General features: G+C 22.6%; 5 protein-coding genes across 5 annotated transcripts; 3 read left to right on the top strand and 2 right to left on the bottom strand.

Moving 5' to 3' along the window:
- Window positions 1–675: 675 nt before the first annotated feature.
- On the top strand, window positions 676–3125 carry PY17X_1428800 (hydroxymethyldihydropterin pyrophosphokinase-dihydropteroate synthase, putative; the record flags this gene model as incomplete). Its single annotated transcript, XM_022957537.1, has 3 exons — window positions 676–814; window positions 1046–2830; window positions 3007–3125. The coding sequence occupies 3 exons, from the start codon at window positions 676–678 to the stop codon at window positions 3123–3125; spliced, it is 2043 nt and encodes a 680-aa protein (XP_022812911.1).
- A 421-nt stretch (window positions 3126–3546) lies between these two features.
- PY17X_1428700 (conserved Plasmodium protein, unknown function) lies at window positions 3547–4713 on the bottom strand (the record flags this gene model as incomplete). Its single annotated transcript, XM_022957536.1, has 2 exons — window positions 3547–4260; window positions 4387–4713. The coding sequence occupies 2 exons, from the start codon at window positions 4711–4713 to the stop codon at window positions 3547–3549; spliced, it is 1041 nt and encodes a 346-aa protein (XP_022812910.1).
- A 2194-nt stretch (window positions 4714–6907) lies between these two features.
- Window positions 6908–9749, top strand: PY17X_1428600 (cullin-1, putative; the record flags this gene model as incomplete). Its single annotated transcript, XM_022957535.1, has 2 exons — window positions 6908–9355; window positions 9663–9749. The coding sequence occupies 2 exons, from the start codon at window positions 6908–6910 to the stop codon at window positions 9747–9749; spliced, it is 2535 nt and encodes an 844-aa protein (XP_022812909.1).
- Window positions 9750–10507: 758 nt separating this feature from the next.
- Window positions 10508–12166, bottom strand: PY17X_1428500 (uncharacterized protein; the record flags this gene model as incomplete). Its single annotated transcript, XM_723803.2, has 1 exon — window positions 10508–12166. The coding sequence occupies one exon, from the start codon at window positions 12164–12166 to the stop codon at window positions 10508–10510; it is 1659 nt and encodes a 552-aa protein (XP_728896.2).
- A 1396-nt stretch (window positions 12167–13562) lies between these two features.
- On the top strand, window positions 13563–17147 carry PY17X_1428400 (ER membrane protein complex subunit 1, putative; the record flags this gene model as incomplete). The annotated part of the gene is made up of 2 exons (XM_723804.2): window positions 13563–13755; window positions 13966–17147. The coding sequence occupies 2 exons, from the start codon at window positions 13563–13565 to the stop codon at window positions 17145–17147; spliced, it is 3375 nt and encodes a 1124-aa protein (XP_728897.2).
- Between the last annotated feature and the right edge of the window lie 1229 nt (window positions 17148–18376).

Below are 18376 nucleotides of genomic sequence, written 5' to 3'. Positions count from 1 at the left end.
AAATATATTTATATTATATTTAAGGTACTACGATGTGTATATATGATTAGTATAAAAAACGAGGATGAATATTTATATATCCACTTATTCGTAACAAACTCAAAAATATATAACAATAAAATAATATAATCACAGTTCTTACTCCTTAAATTAGATAATACAGGTTAAATTATATAATTTTATTTTTTATATGGAAAATATATACTATTAATTTAATGTTTTGTAATTCCCACATATTTATTGAATTTAAATTAAAAAATAATATAATTTACAACATAATTTCACAATTAAAAAAAAACAAAATTATAACACCCCAAATAATAGTGTATTTCGATGTCGATCCCATTTTAAGCATTTATGTATAAAAAAAAATTCGAAAATGGTAAAAAAAATATTATTATTGATTTGTTAATGTAATTTTTTATTTTCTAAAATAATAATTAATTTTGTTTTAAATTACTAGAAAATATATATATTAGAGAAAATATCACATGCATATCTAATTATAGCAACATCGTGATTTTTGAAACATTTCAATAACTTCGAAAAAAAAACAAAATTATTCAAATAGAGTGAAAAAAAATAAAAAAATAATAATACTAAGGTAATAGTATTATAATTGCGGCGGTAATGTTTCATGAAAAATATAAAATAAATAATAGAAACTAAAAAAAAATGGATATTATAGAAGAGTCTAATAAATGTAAGGAAAATAACAAAGGGAATATTATTGTTTTAAATTTTGGAACAACTGACAAAACAAATGCGGTAACAATTTTAGAAACAGCATTATATCTTACTGAGAAGTATATAGGTTAGATAAAAATAAACAAACAAATAATAATTAAATGACATTCATAAGCCATGCAGATTGAGCAAATGAATTCATTAAATTAGTTACATAACTACATATTTGTGGGATCCACCTATGTGTATATGAGCATAAGCTTAATAAGTTATTTTCCTATGGGGAAATGCATATATGGATGTAAATATTATATGTTTTCCATCTTTTCTTATTTTTATTATTTTTATAAATTTACAGGAAAAATAATAAATACTTCGTATATGTACGAAACTGTCCCGGAGTATGTTGTACTCGACAAAAGTGATATACCGAAAAATATAAGAGGAGAAGATGAGCCTTATGATGTAAGTAGTTTAAACGATTTGGTAAAGGGTCTTGAAAAGTCGAAATATGAGAATGTTTTTCAAGATGAAGAAAATTTAGTTTCACAGTGTGAAGAATATGAAAGATTTTTAAATAATAAAGATTTATTTGAAAATAAAGTAAAACAGATTAGTGCTGAAAATTATGAAACTGAAACTAGTAATATAATAAAGGAAAATGATGAAATAATGAAAATTAATTTAGAAAAACATAAAAATAAATACTACACGAGTTATTTTTATAATTTAGTTGCAGTTTTTAAATGTTTCATTGATGATCCATTAAACTTATTAGTAATATTAAAATATATAGAATACCTAATGAAAAGAAAAAATTCTAAGGAGGTTGAAAAATTTGAAAACCGATTGATAGACATAGATATATTATTTTTTAATAATTATACTATTTTTGAAAAAAATATAAATTTAACAACAAATGATTTATATGCAATTATGTGTAAATATATCAATATAGAATATGACAATAATAGTAGTGATAATTGTAATAAATGGTCAATAGCTATTGAGCAAATAAAGGATAATATAAAATTTCTTTCTATTCCTCATGTATATACAAAACATAGATATAGTATATTGTTATGTTTAAATGATGTTATACCAAATTATAAGCATAATGTTTTAAAAGAAACAATAAATAAATTATATGAAGAATTTATTACTAGCTTTTCAAAATTATATAATACATGTATCAAAAAATATAACAAGCGATTATATGTTCTAAAAAATGAAGTATTGTATTTAAAAGAAAAAACAAATATAGTTGGCATATTAAATACCAATTATAATTCTTTTTCGGATGGTGGCTTATTTGTTAAACCGAATATTGCTGTACACAGAATGTTTCAAATGATAAATGAAGGTGTAGATATTATAGACATAGGTGGTGAATCCTCTGCTCCTTTTGTTTCTCATAATCCAGAAATTAAAGAACGTGATTTGGTAATTCCTGTACTAGAATTATTTGAACAAGAGTGGAATAAAATGTTACAAATTCGTGAAAATGGAATGGAGAAACAGAAGGATAAATTGAATAAAAATGACCTATCTTTACAAAAAAAAACATCAACTATTTATAAACCGCCTATAAGTATAGATACCATGAACTATGATTTATTCAAAGAATGTGTTGAAAAAAATTTAGTTGATATACTTAATGATATAAGTGCATGTACAAATGATCCAAAAATAATTAAATTATTAAAGAAGAAAAATAAATATTATAGTGTTGTTTTAATGCATAAAAGAGGAAATCCACATACTATGGATATGTTAACACAATATGATGATGTTGTATATGATATTAAAAAGTATTTAGAGGATAGATTAAATTTTTTAACTTTAAATGGTATACCTAGATATAGAATTATATTAGATATAGGTTTAGGTTTTGCAAAGAAGCATGATCAATCCATTAAATTATTACAAAACATTCAGGTTTACGATGATTATCCTCTTTTTATTGGATATTCAAGGAAGAGATTTATATCTCATACTTTGGAACAAACTTGCGCTGAAATATGTCCTAATACTATTGCTGAAAATGAAAATATTCAAAATGATGAATCTGGTAAAAACACGTTTACAGTTAGGAATATAAGAAAGGACAAAGATCAGTATCTTTATCAAAAAAATATACTAGGTACTTTTATTATGTTCTGTGCTTTTGTATATACATAAATTAATACATTTTTGTGGTAGACGAGCTTATATATCTGCCTTAATTATCTCAAGTCGTATGCACATTTGATTTCAACCATATGTATATATTAGCATTATAATATTCTTAATTACTTACACATTTTTTTTCATATACAGGTGGATTAGCCATTGCATCATATTGCTTTGATAAAAAAGTTGAAATGATAAGAGTTCATGATGTTTTTGAAACTAGATGTGTTTTAGATATGATGAAAAAATTGCACCAAACGGAATAAATATGCACTTATTGAAGAAAATCATATATTCTCATAATTAGTAAATTAATTTTAACTTTTTCGGTGTTTTCATCTCGATATATATCTATTTTAGTAGTATTATATTAATACTTATATTACTTAAAAATATAGTTAATATAAAAATGAATGAGTTAAATTATCCCTCACAAAATTAAATAAATGAGACTATCATTAAGGGTAAAAAAAAATAAACGATTTCAATGGATAATGTATAGGGGATATAGTAATAGAAGTTGCATGTGATATTTTATTATTTAATCATATCCATGAATAAGCACACTTCTTATATAATCTCCTTTTTCTTTTTAAATTTAACACATCCGTATATGCATTATGCATATTTATGTATAAGATTATTCTCATATATTGTAGAGAGGGGAATCATCCATTTTTTGTGATACTAATTTTGTTTTGTTTCAGATACGTAACTATCCTGATTTTTATATGTTTCTACACTTTCATGATCACTTGAAATATTGCTTGTCTCAAACTTTGTTCTTTGTATTTTGTTAATATACGACTTGAGGGATAAATGTTTATGAGACAGGGTATAGCATTCTTTAGATTCATAAAAAAAAATAGGAAATGAGTCATGTACATTTTTATCACTAAAATGAATTGAGTGTATACTATTTAAAAATGATATGAATTTTCTGAGAGTAAAAAAACTCAATATTTTTGGCTTGTTATCATTATAAGTATTAAAATCTATTACTATAATGTCATATGTTTCGTCACAATTAAATATATAAATACCATATTGATATTTAATTTTTATTATAATATATAATTTAAAATAAAAATTTTCATTATCGTTAACATGAATAAAATCTGTACTTTCGATCGTATTAATTAATTCGTTTATAGTCTCTTTAAAATTACTTGTTTCAATACTTTTTATTTCTTTTAAAAAGTTCATTTTGCTCTTCATGGCATTGTATTTTTTTTTAAAATTTTTTTTATTATCTAAACATTCTAAAATAGTAGATAAAATTAAATCTTTGTCTCTTGGTTCAGATCTATACATTTTTAAAAAGAAGTTAAAAATACAGAATTCCACTTCTTTCTCTTTTAGTTCTATGTCTAATTCATGTGCACACTCACACCAGTCGGCCTTTAAAATGGGGAAAAATAAAAAATAATATGAAAAAAATAATTGAAGAAGAAAAGCTGATAAAATAGTAAACACAGATATAGAAACAAAAACAAAATGAAATATTTTTTTTAATCACTATGTTACATGTGGGCTAAAATACTTCGAATCCAAAGGCACTTCGTTTATTATGTCCTCATTTCTTTTAATTATTTTATCAAAGACATTGAATTCAGAAACTTTATTTTTTTTGATATAATCTTGTAAATAATTCCTTTTTGTATTATTTTTTATTTTTTTTTTTTCTTCAAATTCATCAAAAAAATTAGTACAGCAAAATTCAAATTGCTTATAAATATATGTTAAAAAACTTTCTCTATATAAATCTGTATCTTTAGGTTTTAATTCATCTAAATCATTTTCATCATCTATTTCAAAGAAATTGTTAAGAGGGCACGTTGATGTTTCAGACATTTTTTTAGGGATACAACACACGTTTTTTGCATAAATTATATATAAATCGATGTATACAACATGTCTATATATAATTATAACATATTGCCAAAATGGGATAATAAAAAATTGATAATAAATCATATAATATAATATATATATGCTTTCGCATACATACACATTGTGTATTTATATGTGCAACATTTTATATCAAATCAGATAATATAATATATATGTTTTCGCATGCATACACATTATGTATTTATATGCGAATTAATGTATGCATGCATAATATGTGCACGTTTCATTATGAAAAGTATAATATTTTTGTTTTTCCCCTTTTATTTCCTTTTTTTTTATGGTGAAATATTGGTAATTTTTTTCGAAGTATGATTGATGGAAGAACAAAGTAACAACCATGTAATAACACATGTAAAATGTTGTTGCATATTATACCATCATCCATAGGAATGCACAAATATTTATGAAAAGATAAATCACAAAATGTATAACATACTATACATATATATAAATACTTATTATATTTCTTATGTTTATACATTTTACAAATTAAAAAAATAGTTTGATTTAAATACAGCGCTTCTTTCATAATATTTTCGGCGTTCCATTGTTTCATTATTTATTATTTTTTATAGATTATTCAAAACTTAAATAATTATAATTGCCCAAATTAACAAAAAAAAGACAAAAATATCAATGAAATGTTTTAAAGGTACAACTTATATATGTAATGATATATATATATATTTATATGCATATATAATAATTGCAATAATAATAACAATGCAAAAAATTTCATATTGAACGAAAGGATTAAATATAGCAACATTTTACTTTCATTAAAATTGAAATGATCAAAAAATTATAGCACCTATAAATATCAAAATTATGGTTATATAAACATTAAAATTGTTTACAATAAATAAAATACTATTGTAAAAACATTAAACAGTAGTAAAAACCTTATTATATTTTTAAAATTGCTTACACATATTTATGTTTTCTTAAACATGGATTCATAACAGTACCAAAGTTCGTAGTATGGTTTTCTGTTCATTTGTAGAAGGGTTTTGAGCAGATGATAAACAAGACAGAGTATATATATTCATATGAAGTTCCTTTAAAATATGAATTTTATATTATAATGAAAAAAAATACATCTTGTATATATTCACTGATAAGGCATAATTTATACTATGCTGTTTGAGGTATTCAAATAAACACAGTTGTATTTCACTGAAGAGGAGGTACTAACTGTAGGAATATGGTAGCATCATACATATCATTTTTCTCCTTTTATCAAAATAAATTTTTTTTAGAGGTATTTGGAATATTTTTTTATATGGGTGAGTTTGCTTTATTTTTATTTGGACTATAAAGCATTTTATTATTAATATTACGATTTTATATCTTTATTATATGTCTCAGCACCTTAAAAATTCTTACGTAACACATTTAAAAACCCAATGAAGCTTTAAAGAAATATACATGCGCAAATGTATGTGCATAATGAATATTTGTGTAATTAATAATATATAAATACCCGCATATATATAATTCTTTAAAAAAATAAATAAAACACATGATTTTTGCAAATATTTTATTATTTATTTTTATATGTTTTGTAGTATTTTCTTTGTTTTTATTTTAAAATATTTGTTGCAAGTAGTTATTTTTAAGTAATTTTGTGTGAATAATCAAAGAGTAAAAAAAGAAAAACAAAATACGGCAAAACAATTAAAATATAGCAAATGAATAAAGAAATAAAAATATATGTGTTTTTTCCCCTGTATACTCTTTAAAACATAAGAATGCTAATTATAAAATATTACTAGCAAGCGTCTTTTTATTCATTTCTATTATTACGATAAATATTTAAATATATGTGTGTACTTTATTATTTTTTTTATATTGAATATTTTTTAATTAGTAATACATTTACAAATTTTTGTTTGCATATATATTTTAGGATATTCTTTAATACCTGCTAAAGAACATTATAAATATCGGCTTTAAATTGTTAAATCCGAAGTGTGCATATCATAGTTGGATAATACTAATGATATGCAGATATATGGGTTTGAAAGTGTTTTGATAAAATAAAAACGCATATAAACGTGGACACACAAAATATATGTACCCAAAGATACACACTGATTAACACTGATACGTGAGTTTAAAGATCAAGAGCAATATGGATATATCGAGCGTTAATTTTGAAAGTGGATGGAAAATCATAAAGGAAGAAGCAATTGATAAGATTGAGAAATATTTGGACGAAAATGCAGTTGAAATAAACAACAATTTATTTAATGCCGCTGAATACACTCGATTATATACAGTAGTTTATAACATGTGTGCAAAGAAAACTCCTTTTTGTTATTCTAAAGAAGTATATAGAAAATATGGAGAAAGTTTATCTATGTATGCTGTTAATAAAATAAAACCACAGTTAAAAGAGGAAGATAATTTAAAAAAAACAAAGGCATTAATTGATGCTTGGTATAAATATTCCTTTTATACAAATTGGATGAATAAATTTTTACATTACCTTGATCGCTATTATGTTGAATATAATAGCTCTTTGTGTCTAAAAGCATACACAAAAAATATATTTAAATTAACATTATTTGACGAAACACGAGAATGTATTAAAAGTATTATATACAATATATATGATAGCATGCGAAATAGTGATGATAAAGATAATGAAAAATTATTTCGAGATATCGTTTTTTTATATAACGAATTAGATAAAGAAAGTGCTGAAAAAATGTATGAATCTGATATAGAAAAGAAAATTCTAGAAAATGTAGAAATATATTATAATAAAGAAGGAAATAATTGGATCCAAAAAATGTCTTTTCATGATTATATTATATTAATTGAAAATTCGATTGAAAAAGAATATGAAAAAAATAAATCTTTAGAAATAAACGATGAGACTTGTGAAAAAGTAACAAATATTATTGTAAGAATATTAATATATGAGAAATTAAATTTATTATTAGATAATAAGGAGAATATTTATAATCTATTAAAAAATAATGATTTAAATTCTTTAAGAAGAACTTACATATTGTTCTCTTATTTTTCTGAAGCTATAGACGGTTTAAAAAAAATTATAGGTGAATATATAAAAACAGAAGGAAATAAATTAAAGGAAAAATACATTTCATTATCTATATCTATTAATAACAATATGGATACACCTACTTATGAGTCTAATAAAAATAGCAATATAGCAGAACAAAAAAATGAATACATATTATGCGAATATATACACGATCTCATAAAATTACATGATTATTATCATAGCATGTTTAATTTTTCATTTGTTAATATATCAAACAACGAGATTGACACACATTTCAAGGAATGTTTAAAGGATTATTTTGAAAGTTTTGTAGAACATGAAGATGAATACTTCAGCACTGTCAAATTGTTAGTTTTATATGCGGACAATATTCTGACGATAAAAAATGACAAAACAGATTTACAGATGCCTTATGTCAAAAATAATGAAGAGGGGGAGCATATTAAACATGAAATGAAAACTGTAATTAATACTGATGAATTGAAAAATGATTATAGAAAAGTTGGCAATAAAGAAGGTTATATTGGAAACCTGAATGATGTAAGAAAAACACGAAAAGAAAACGACGATGCTGATTCCACATGCGATACAAATATAATTGAAACCGATTATTTAATAAAAAAAATGTCTGATATTGTTGCCATATTCAATTATATAAGTAATAAAGAAAGTTTTTTCGAATATTATCGAATTTATTTAGCAAACAGATTAATTAATAATATGTATATATCGATAAATGTGGAGAAAAAATTTATTGAGAGCTTATATTTTTTATGTGGATCACAATACACTTCAAAATTAGGAGGTATGATACAGAACATTATTAATAATAAAATTCTTAACGAAAAGTTTTACAATTATATCAGTAGAAATAATAGTAATGGTGGAATATCTTTGCCTAATTTGACAAATTTCGATGAGAATTATGAAAACAACTTTTTTTCTGTAAAAATATTAAATAAAGGATATTGGCCTGCTTTAGAAAAGACCTCAATGAAATTAAGTGAAAATTTTAATAAATATATTTTATCATATACAGAATACTATAAAACAGAAAATAAAAATAAAAAATTAGAATGGATATATGAATTGAGTGAAGTTGTATTCAAATATTTTATTAATAATCGTTCATATTATTTATATTGTAATCTCATAAGTGCAGAAATATTTTTATTATTTAATAAATATAAATATATAAATTATGATATTATAAAAGAAGAATTACAAATCGATTTAAAAACATTTAAAGACAATATGCATTCATCTTTATATTATCATAAAATTATTTATTCTGATGATGATAATATAAATTGGGATACTTCCAATTTTTATGTTAATGAAAACTTTTCTTATACTAATCAAAATGTTTATATAAAAAAAACTACGACTTTATTATCAAAAGAACACGAAAAAACAAAAGATGATAAAACAATGGCCATCGAAGCAGCTATTGTTCGTATTATGAAGACTCACAAAAGATTGTTCTATGATCAAATCTTTGATAATGTGAAAAAAGTCTTATCCACTTTTGCTCCATCTAACCAGGTAATAATAAGGAGTTATGCGTCAGTATAATCTAAAATAAAAAATGTCTGTAAAATTGTACAACGACTTATACCTGCAAGTGCTCATAAATATCTGCATATATATAAATGGAAAAGAATATTTTCTCATTTTTTTTTAACAAATATCCTTTTCTTATACATGCAATCTATTTCCCCTGTGTAAAAATGAATAATATTTATCGTGGCATTCTCTTCAAACACAAAAAAAAAAATTTATGAAAGTAGAAAAAAAAAATTTTAATTGCCATAAAAACATATGCATATTTACGATTTTAATTTTTATTTAGGCAATCGAGAAAAAAATTGATCTGTTAGTTGAACGAGAATATATTCAGAAAGAAGAAAATAGCCAAGTATATGTTTATATACCATAAAATAGACAAAATTTTGAAACGTTTTATCATGCCACTAATTTAATGAGTAAACACGAGAATAATAGTTGTAGTGATCATAACGATATCCGAACAAACGCATAATAATTTTTTTACCCTTTTTTTCACATAATTTTTTTGTTTTCGTTTATTTTCCGTTTGGGTGAAGACCATTTTTTTATGTTTTACCTTTTTCTCATTATAGTATAAATTTCGATGGGAATGTTACTATATGCATGCATACATTATTAGTCACGATTTGAATAAAATTAAGGAAAAAAGATGGGCTGTAAGCATTGGGCATTATAAAATCCAAGATTGTATGGTTGCTCCTCACTGTTTTTATGCCTCTTCCTCATATGAAAATATGTTTTTACATAACACTTAATTATATTTTTTGTTCCGTTTTAAAGGATCGCAATATAATTAATCTTTTATTATTGCGAAGCTATTTTCATCTCGTATGTGTAAGCTCTTATATATATATTTTTATTTATTTAGTGCCCCATATTTTATTATTTATTTTATTATTTTTTATGACATTAGAGTATTCCATGCGTATAATTTTTTTTGTAATTCTTATTTTTTAAATTAATATATTTTAATAACAAACATTAAAAAAATATTTATAATTGTATAAAGGTGTAACTTATATTTATATTAAATTTTTTACATATTATATAAGTTTAAAAAAAACAAAGCATCATAAACGGAAAAAATAGAGAAACAATAAGTGCATGTATGCACAATAAAAAATGTGCTCATGACTTTTCATTATTTAGATACTCAAAAATAAAAAAAAGGGATCCGTTTTGTAAACAGTTCCTTAACAAATGTGTGGTAATTCCTGTATAATAAGCTTTAATTCCTTCTGTTTTATAAATATTATGTACTACATTTAAAAACCCAAAATGTTTCATTTGCACTTGTTGTCTCATTTTTATTGTATATAAAGGATATGTAATAATAATAGAAATATATTTTGATATAACACCATATATAAATGGTAAAATTTTGGATACAGTATTTTCTTCAATACTAAGATTTCTGCCTTTAAATAAGTTTTGTATATATTCAGCACTGATACATTGCGTTAAATATTCATAAGTAAAAAATTGAATAGCTACATGGGGTGTTAATAATAAGGAAGCTAAAAATCCTTTATAAAATGATGCCAATTTTTCTTTTTTATATATACTATATATAAATTGGAAATAATTTTTATATACATAAATAGAGCTCAAAGAATTTTTACATTCCTCTCTTTTAAATATTCTTAATATTGTATTATTATTAACTGGTATTTTTGAATATAATATGTATCTTTTATAAAACTTTTTTCGTAAATTGGTGATCATATTATTAGCCATTTTTTGTCTATTTCCTGTGAATGATATAGGATGATATTTGTATAAAATGTAATTATGCAGAATATATTTTTTTATTTTACTATAATTTGAAAAAGATGTGTTTATCATTTTTTTATTAATATAAGAAAGTGAATTATATTTAGATCTAACTTTGGTACTTTTATTATATATGAAATTGTTTTTATACCACCTAAAGAAATTTCCGTTGTTGCTTCCATTATTACTTATAATGTATCTCACTTTTTTACTGTTTTTTGGAAATTTTGTATACCCTTGCATATTATTAGAAGCATTTAACAGTTTAATCACATGTGCAGTAGTTCTCGAAAAACATGATTTATTTTTGGGACTATATATTTGATATCTTTTATTTGTAATTCTATCTTTATAATTTAAAAATTTATAATTTAAATTTATTGTGCATTCAATTTTAGTTTTTACTAACCATATAGGATGAAGAAATAAAGCCCCAATTAATGAACTTACACAACTTGTAAGAATGTAATAATTCATGTTTTTATTTTTTTTGGTTATTTCATCATTATTATTATAATTGGTGTTTATATTTTTCATCACCTTATTATTTTCTATTAATTCAGCATTATTTTCATTTTTCATACTATTCGTATTTGGTCTATTTCTGCTTTTTTCTTGATAATTGACATTTTTTGCATCCAAAAAGTTCTCATCTTTTGTACAAGCCTTCTTTTCTTTATTTAAACCGTGAAAAATATGATAATTTAATGTATCATAAATAAAGCGAAACGCCCCATGAGAAACACCTGTAGTAATTAAGCTAGCTACTAGACCACGATATAAACTTTCTATTTTTTCTTTTTTAAATATATAAAATAAATTATATTTATTATTATAATAATATGGATAAGAGTTTTTATATATTTTGTATATTTGCTTTCTTGTTTTTATAGTATCTAATGGATGTAATATGCATAAAATTATAGAAGATGAAATCATAAAATTTAGCGTTCTCTTTTTTACCTCATTGAGTGATTGTGATTCATTAATATTATCATCCTTAGTATTTGTCATTTTACACGTTTCACTTTTTTGGCTAGTATATATATTTTTATTTTTTCCAATTAAGTTACTCACAAAATTAGCATCTTCATTTTTTACGCCCATAGTATGTTATTTATTCATTTTCCACTTGTTTTGTCTTTTCATTTCCCTTTGCAATTTCCTCCTTTTATTCAGTTTCTTTTTTTATCACACTTTTCTTTTGGGGGGTTTTTGCGCTCAACTGTTTCTATTTTATATAGTTTTTTATGTGCATTTAATTTATAAATTTTCCCTTTTATCTCATATTCACAATTTATTTTATTGTCCATACTAAAATAATGCTACTATTGTAATCAAAAATGATTTGGGTGTTTTACATGTATCAAATTCTTATAATACCTTTTCGTATTATAACACAAAAAAAATGTCATTTTTAAAGGGAAAAATAAATATTCTTATCTATTTTTTAAAGTCATTTCATTTTTAAAATACGCATTTTTAAGATTCTTTAATTTTTTTTTTTTTTGTGAATGTGATAAAATAATAATAAAAACACACACATTAAAATATGCATATACCGAGATATAATAAACTCGAAGAATGCAATATAATATGTTACATTAAATTTTGTTAATTTTGCATGTATTATATTGAAGAGAAATAGGGAAAAGAAATGATATATATAAAAAGGAAATATAGCGTAGTGGGAATGTTCCCCAAAACATATAATCCTTAATTTAGGGAAAAAATTAAATAAAAATAAAAATAAAAAAAAACATTCTTTTCTTTTTTATTTTTAATAGTATTGCAATTTTATAACCCTACACAGTCATAAACCATTTTGTAATTTAAAAAAAAAAAAATTTGGGGTATAAATAAATTTTATGAAATACTTTTATAAATAAAGCGATAACTTGTGCTTTCGTTTATTTTTGTTTATATATTTTATATTTGCATTTATTTTATTATTTAAACATTATTACATTGATACTACGTTATAGTGACAATATTAATAGATTATTGTTATTACATTATTTTTAATTAACAAATTTTTTTTTGTTTGAAAATTATCATTAATTATCTGGAACATGGGACTTTTCATATATGTAAAATATATATATTAATAGTAGCATACTTCAAAATACATAACCCCATTATAATGAGCATTTAACTAAGTTTTTTTTTAGACCTTTGACTTTTGTACAACTGAAGAATTGCCATTATTAATTAAAATCTACATATTTTATGCATTTTTGCAAAATATTGTTGTATCTCTTATCACGTACATTATATATGTAATGTACATATTTGTCTGCCCATTTGCTTATTCTTTCATTTCCATATAATTCTCACAATTTACGTGTTGAGCTAATATGATAAAAAATAACAGTGTTTTTAATACTTTCAAAAAAATAAGGTATTAAAAATGTTAAGTATTTTTATATGCTTTATTATAGCATTTCTATCAAAATTATCATTATCAGAAAATGTACTATATTCAAATATTTCATCTTTAGTAGGTCACATAAATTTGGTATTACCAGTACCAAATTTAATAAGTGATCATGTACTTGTTTCAAGTTCTAATAGCAACATCGGATTGCTAAATTACAAAACAGGTTAGAATGTTTATGAATTTTGAGAATATACAAAATAATGAAATACTTTGTTATTTTTTAAATTTGTTTCCATATATCATTTTATGATTATATATGCATGGTATTTCTGTCGTTGTCATTAAATACGAGGAACTATTTCACCCCGTTGTCTTATTATTTTTTTTTTTTGCAAGTTTTTATCTGTTATATTAAATTTTTCCCCTTTTGCAGGAATACTAAAAAACGTATTAAATTATAAAAAAAATGAAGATATAAAAAAGGTACATACAAATGATAAATATACATATGTATTGATTACAAATGGAAATTTGCAAGGAAGTGAAAAAAATAATTGCCCAAATGATGAAGATACATATTCATATATTAATGTATATAAGGGGGAAGAACTTTATTTATTAAATATTCTTGAATACAAAAATGAGACGGTTATCGATTTTATAGTTATAGATGAAAACGTATATGTTTTATTAAATGACAGAATAAGTATAAGAAATGTGAGTGATAATTCGATCAGTTCAATAGTTTTCAAAGAGAATAATATAAATTCAATTTATTCAAAAATTATTAAAAAAGGATATAATAATTTATCTTTGGTATATGTAGATAGCGATTTGTTTTGTCATTTAGTTTTATTTGACACTATAAATAATAAAATTATACATAAAAAAAAAATTACTAACTTTCAAATAAATAATAAACTTAATAATTATGTTAGTGTAATAAATAACAAAAATGCAGTTGTTATATATAATAAAAAGGATATACACATTATTGAATTATCAAACCAGGAAAATAACAATAATAGCGACATTATTTATAATTATTATTATCAAAAGCTAAATGACGAAAACAAGGATGGAGAAATAGAAGAGGAAACACAAGATAAGACTAACTTTATTATGGATAATGAAATGGAAAACTTAAACACAGACGAATATTTTGTGATAAAGCTTGGAAACGATGAATATATTTCCATGTATACAACTGGCAAAAATACAAACGCGGATGATAATAAAATAATAAAATTGATAAAACAAAAAGAGAAGGAAAACGAACTCATAGGATATTATATAGATAAATATAATAAAAAGAATCTAATATACTGCGAAGATAAAGAAGGTAAAATATTTGTTAAATTGATAAATGAGCAAAATATTATAAATAAAAACAAACATGGAGAAAAACATAGTAATAATACCATTGCAATTTTGAACAAAGGAAACAATGTTTATTATCATGGAGAATTACTTATGGGGATATATGATAAAGACGATAAAAATAACTATTTCTTTAGTGTTTACCAGGACTCTTCTTTTTCGGTATATAAAAACAATGATGTGTATTATACTAGAGAAGAAGCTTTATCATATGTAAAACAAATGCATTTTTATAATTTTGATCATTTAAAAAATAATAAAAATAAAAGTGTAAATAATTTAAATATATCCAAATTCAGCATATTGAAAGAATTAGAAAAATATTTAAAAAATAAAATAAGTTTATTTAAAAAATCATATATAGAAGAAATAATGAAAAAAAAAACTCAATTGTCATTAGTGCCATATAATTTCTTTTACTTAACTGTTAATGACAAATTAGAGATGCTAAATATTTTGATTAATAAGAACGAACAAAATGGCATAAAAAGAAAAGCTCTTATTGATACAAAAGGGAATGATAAAAATGGCTTAAAAAAGGATGGTAAGATAGGCTCAAAAGATAATAGTGATTCTATTAATATCGATAACAAATATTATAAATACGAAATGATGGAAAAATTAATTAAAAATGCAATAGAAAAATATGAAACTGATCAAAGTTCAAACTATGCAAAAAAATCAATTGTGCTTGTATCGACATCAAATAATTTTATATTTGCAATACATTTATATACTGGATTAATTCTATATAAAATTGATATAAATCCTATCAAAGGTGTAAATAGTATGATATCCTTAAAAAACAAGCAATGTTCCTATAGTTTGAATAAAAATAACTGGTCTGAATATGAACAAGGAGGGAAAATATTATTTCTTAACAATGTGTCTAAAGGGGATAATGGTGCCACTACTTTTAATCGCATAGATGGTTCAATAAACCAATCAAATGAATTAAGCTTGTTTAAGAGTTTTTCTAAAGACTCTGTTTTACTTATTTTAAAAACGAATTCTATATCCCATATAATAATATTTGATATACTAACCACAGATATAATTTTTGAAAGAAAATTAAATTCATTCGTAATTCAAAATCTTTTTATTTATACTAATGGAAATAATAAAAGTATAATAGTTGTAGATCAAATGTTAAGAGCAAAAATGATACCTATTGAAAATGCTGTAGATAAAAAAGAGAAAGCATCACAAAATGGAGCTATAACAAAAGTCGATCTAGAAAATGAAGAATTTTATTTTTATACTGTTAATAGTGAAAAAAAAGCTATTCAAGGATACAGAATAATTGGGTCAGATAATAACAATAAATATACAAACAATGATGATATTGATTTAAGAGTAATTGAAACTTATTTTATAAATATGAATGCCGAACAAATAGAAGTTTATGGAAAATCTCTGACTAAGCAAAAGGATATTTTTTACCCTATTAAAATAAACAAAGATGCTTCTATATGTTATAAATATATTAACAATAATATTATAACATATGTTACAAAAACTGAAAATCATAATAATAACACTTCTTCTATTGCTTATACTATATATATTATTGACGGAGTCACTGGAACTTTGATTCATTCGAAAACTTTAGATAAACACACACAACCACCATTCCATATAATTATAAATGAAAATATAGTTGTACTTCATTTTTATAATGCAAATATAAATAAATATGTTATAAAAGCATTTGAACTATTATTGGATAAAAAAGATCCTGGATTTATTAATTTAATTAGTTCAAAAAAAGAAAAAATTGTTGATCTTTTTGATGTTAAAAATGTTATAGTAAAGGAACAAAATTATATCATAGACCATAATATTAAGTCATTTACTTTTACAGAAACAAAAAGAGGAATAACAAATAAACATTTATTACTTTTGCTAGACACTAATAAAATCGCTATGATCAATTTAACTGGTGAAAACAAAGAACCCACTTATAAAAATTTAAATATATTTATTACACACAAAAATATTTTATATAATTCAAAAGGTTTTGTTTCAAATGAAAGTATGCTAGAATCAACAACACTTATTTTTTCATGGGGTGATTATTTTTACTTTACTTCGTATCAACCAAACGGATCTTTTGATACTATGAATAGTTTTAATATTTTCTTTTTATTATTTTTAATAATTTCTGTGTTTATAGCGACATATTTTTCTTATATTACAAGAAAAAATAAAATTATTAATGCTAAATGGGAATAAACACAGATAATCAAGTATTATAGAAACAATTACTTTGCGTTTAACTTGGAATGGAACTGCAGTCAGACGAAACTACATGAATTTATTTACATATGCTCTAAAAGGGAAATAAATGTATAGAAATAATTTATACGAGCTTAACCATCTAACCAATAACACAATTTCTCTGCTTGTGTGATTAATATTCAATAAATACCCACTCTTTAAGGGTACGGAGTATACACATGTGTGTATACGTAGATATGACATACATATTAAAGAGCATTGTTTTTGATTCTTTATGAAAAACATTTTCATAAAAAAGAAAAGTAGAATTATTGAGGATATAATTTCCTATTCTGTATTAATTAAAAATATATTGTTCATGATAGTGTTGTAAATAAATACGTATATTTGCATATATGCACACATTTATGTATGTTTGTATGTATTTATTGAATAATTCACGTACACTGCTATCGAATTTATATGACTTGCCATTTATTAAATTATATCAGGGTTTATGAAAATTATATATACATGCATACATACATAATATTATAGTTTTTTTTGTAATTACATCGTTTACTTATTTTTCATATTTTATATTTTTACACCCCAAAATAGAAGAAAAACAAATTAAGTCGATTTTTTTTATTATCATTTTATTTATTTTTTAATCCATATTGATATAAATTAAACATTAGTAAACATTAACATAAATAAAAATAAAACATTTATATTTTAATATATGCTTTAAAGGGTTATTCAAGTAGTAACTTAGTTTTGTTGTCTATTCATAATGCTTATTTATATGTGAAAAGAAATATAATAAATATAAATGCATATATATGTGTAATAGAATCACAGAGGAAAACAACCTACAAGTACTAGCCCCACATGCACAATATATTTTTTACACATTTGTTTCAATAATTCCTCTTTTATCAATATCTAAGTATAATATTTGTTTATAATATTTATTTAATATAAAAAAGAAAATATAATTTTTTTTTGCATGAAATATAATTTATATGAAAAGAGGCACTTCTCTTTATGTTCTTAATGGTGTTTTGTGTATTAAAATAAAAAATGAACTACTGTAAAGGAAATTTAAAATTTATTATCATATATATAATATTATCCAATTTTTCCACTTTTTTTATATTTCCTTCCATTTCTTTTAAATAATTTTTCATATGCTTTATCTTTTTCATTTAATTTATCTTTTACTTTTTTCACCTTTTTTT

This window comes from Plasmodium yoelii, assembly GCF_900002385.2.
Source record: "Plasmodium yoelii strain 17X genome assembly, chromosome: 14".
NCBI lineage: Eukaryota > Apicomplexa > Aconoidasida > Haemosporida > Plasmodiidae > Plasmodium > Plasmodium yoelii.
This window is presented reverse-complemented; position numbering and strand designations above follow the sequence as displayed.